Below are 2,989 nucleotides of genomic sequence, written 5' to 3'. Positions count from 1 at the left end.
CCATCCACCCACCCACCCCATCCATCCATCCACCCATCCATCCATCCATCCATCCACCCACCCATCCATCCATCCACCCACCCATTCATCCATCCATCCATCCACCTACCCATCCATCCATCCATCCATCCATCCATCCATCCACCCACCCACCCCATCCATCCATCCACCCACCCATCCATCCATCCATCCATCCACCCACCCATTCATCCATCCACCTATTCATCCATCCATCCATCCATCCATCCATCCATCCACCCACCCACCCACCCATCCACCCCCACCCATCCATCCATCCATCCACCCCTTCATTCATTCACAAATATTCTGAGTGGAGACAAGCCAGAAATGGGGCCTGCAAGCTAGCCAAGGCTTGGTGTTGGCGTGAGCACACAGGCATGTACCCACGCACACACACGCACACTCTGCGCAGACTCACCTTCTCCAGTAGCTGCCTCAGCTGTTTTGTGCGGGCATCCCGTGAACACATGGTCTGCTGTGGGGCGACCACTGTGCAGATACACCTGCCCTCGCTGTCCTGGGCAGAGCTGTACACCTGCCAGCTCTCCTCAGGGTTGGTGGGCAGCACCTGGAGAGGGGCGGGGCGGGGAGGGAGAGGGAAGGAGAGAAAGGGAGACCATGAGGTTGTGTATCAGAGCCAACAACCAGGGGAAAGTGTCCACATCTACCCCCAGGAAAAGGCATGAGGAAATGGTCCCAAGACATGTTTGACCCAAAGGGAAGAAAGGGTCCCTGGGAACAAAGAAGCATAGGTCTCCCGTTAGGAGGCCCAGGGCTGGAAGGATGTCAAAGAGGCAAGAACCTTTACATTCTTAAAATTCAAGTTCAACTCAAGGGATGTCTGGAGTTTGTCATCTGGCCAAACTGATCTGCTGGGTGGATGTAAGGGGCAACTGGAAGCCACAGACTGGACAAGGGGCAAGACAGGAAAGCAGAGGTTGGGTGGCTCGAAATGGGCATGTATGTCAGAAACAGGATATCCTTCCCGTAAGTCAAGCACGGGTGACTGGCACCACCAAGCCTCGCCCTGCCATTCCCTGATACTTGCAGAAGAAGCACCCACTGTAACAGCCCCAGATCCAGCAGCCTATTCGCCCAGAGCTGTGATGAACCCCGAGCCGCGGCAACCTCCTTGCCGGCAGCGTGGCAAAGGCTGACCCAAGAAAACACTAGGTTTCCAACTCCTCGTGGGCTCCACCCACGAGCCATTTGGTGAATGCCACCAAATTGCCGGTGACATGCTGTGCAGGGGTCACCCCCAACCTCAGTCCTGAGGTTTGCCCAAAGACCACCAAGAAACCGGAGCCGCCTATGTTTGGTCTAACCTCATAGCCCAGCCCAGCCAGGTACCGGGGCAGGCACTCATGAGCCTCCACGCTCCACCCTGCTGCCGGCCCCACTGTCTCTAAGCACGCTCCCCTCCGGTGGCATCAGGTCATCTCTCCGCTATTTTTAGCATGAAGATGGGGAGGAGAAGTTGGGCGGGGAGAATCTATAGTAGTCATATCTTTAATCTCATTCATTCCTAACCCGAGAAGATTGGGACCAGCAGGCCGGAACAAAGTCATCATGGAGGAATCGCCCTCAGATTCCTGAAGGAGCTGCGGGGGTGGCCTCAAGAGGGGTCTTAGGAGGGAGCCACACCACGGAGCCCTCTTCGCAGAACACTGAACCTCTGGCAGCAAAAAGGGAGAGGGAGGGAGGCTCATGTCCTTCACCTCTCCTTTCAGCCTAGAGGGGCAGTGGTCTGGGGCGCGCCTTCCCAGCAGCATCCCCTTCCCCCGCGGCCCTCCGGGTGGCTGGTTTCAGCTCAGCCTTGCTCAGCCATCTAAGTCAGCTCTGCCCAGAAGCAGCCCTGGCCACGGTTCCCCTCCCGCTAGGCTCGAGAGGGAGACTCGATTTCAGTTTCAGAGGCCAGGAGGGAGGGGTGCGCGCAGAAGACGAAGGCAAAGGTGAGGCAGTGAGCACCCAAGGGCAGGCTCCCAGGGGCCCCACCCCAGCCCCTCGGCACCGTCCTCCCAGGGGAAGGAACAAACCCTCCTATGGACTGGGGAGGAAAGGGTGTCTTGGGACTTTGGGAACGAAGGCGCGGACAGGAGCTTCAGAGCCCACCGGCCGGGGCCCCACTCCCAGTCCGGTCGGGCCAGTCTGGCTTTTACAAACTAGGGCGGGCTCAGAGTCCCCGCTGGACCGAGCCCAGACTAGGGTCTAGCGGTGGCTCCACCCCTCACTCGCTGAGTGTGACCTTGGACAAGTCCCCAAGCCCCCAGCCTTAGTTTTCTAACCTTTTCAATGAGGGGCTCATGATTAGTGACCCAGGACTCCAAGACTCCGAACCCCCACCAAGCTCCCCGGGCCCCGCGGCTAAGCGCCCAGGTGAAGGAAACGCCGCCCCGGGGGTGCGCGGGGAAGATCGAGTGGCCCAGGCTGGGGGAGTGGGGAGCAGGGTCACCACTGCTGCGCCGGCTCGCGACCCCTGCCCTTGCCCGCCCTGTTCCCTGCCACCTCCCTGGGCAACTCGGGTCCCGCGCGGCGCCCGCCCAGCCCCGAGCTCCGGACCGAGGAGGGGGAGGAGGAGGAGAAGGAGGGGCCGCGCCAAGGCGGCCGGCGGGCGCACTTACGCCGGTGCTGCGGTCCAGCGTCCCGCCGCCGGCCGCCGAGAGCTTGGTGGTGTTGAGGCCCACCAGCGAGGGCAGCGTCTGGGACATCCAGTTGGTGATCATGGCCATGGTGCTCAGCACGACCCCGATCTTGAGCAGCGGCACCGACATCGCGCCTCGAGCTGCCTCCAGCGCCCGCTCCAAGCTGGCGCTGGCTCCCGCGCCCGGGCGGCCTTCAGGCGGCGGGCACCGCGGCGGGCAGGGGCGCCCGGCTGTGTCCCCGCGCCCCCTCGGCCCGCCGCCGCCCGCCCGCCGCCGCCGCCGACCCCGGTGCCGCTGCTCAAGATCGGGGTCGTGCTGAGCACCAT

The 2,989-nt window shown here is 62.0% G+C and overlaps 1 protein-coding gene across 1 annotated transcript; it reads right to left on the bottom strand.

Moving 5' to 3' along the window:
- Nucleotides 1-439: 439 nt before the first annotated feature.
- On the bottom strand, nt 440-2,915 carry LOC112617889 (noelin-like; the record flags this gene model as incomplete). The annotated part of the gene is made up of 2 exons (XM_025374539.1): nt 2,643-2,915; nt 440-589 (listed from the first exon to the last, which is right to left on the bottom strand). Coding segments are annotated over exons 1-2 (300 nt in total), but the record flags the coding sequence as incomplete, so codon positions are not given.
- Between the last annotated feature and the right edge of the window lie 74 nt (nt 2,916-2,989).

Source organism: Theropithecus gelada, unplaced genomic scaffold (assembly GCF_003255815.1).
Source record: "Theropithecus gelada isolate Dixy unplaced genomic scaffold, Tgel_1.0 HiC_scaffold_5731, whole genome shotgun sequence".
In the NCBI taxonomy this organism is placed as follows: domain Eukaryota; kingdom Metazoa; phylum Chordata; class Mammalia; order Primates; family Cercopithecidae; genus Theropithecus; species Theropithecus gelada.
This window is presented reverse-complemented; position numbering and strand designations above follow the sequence as displayed.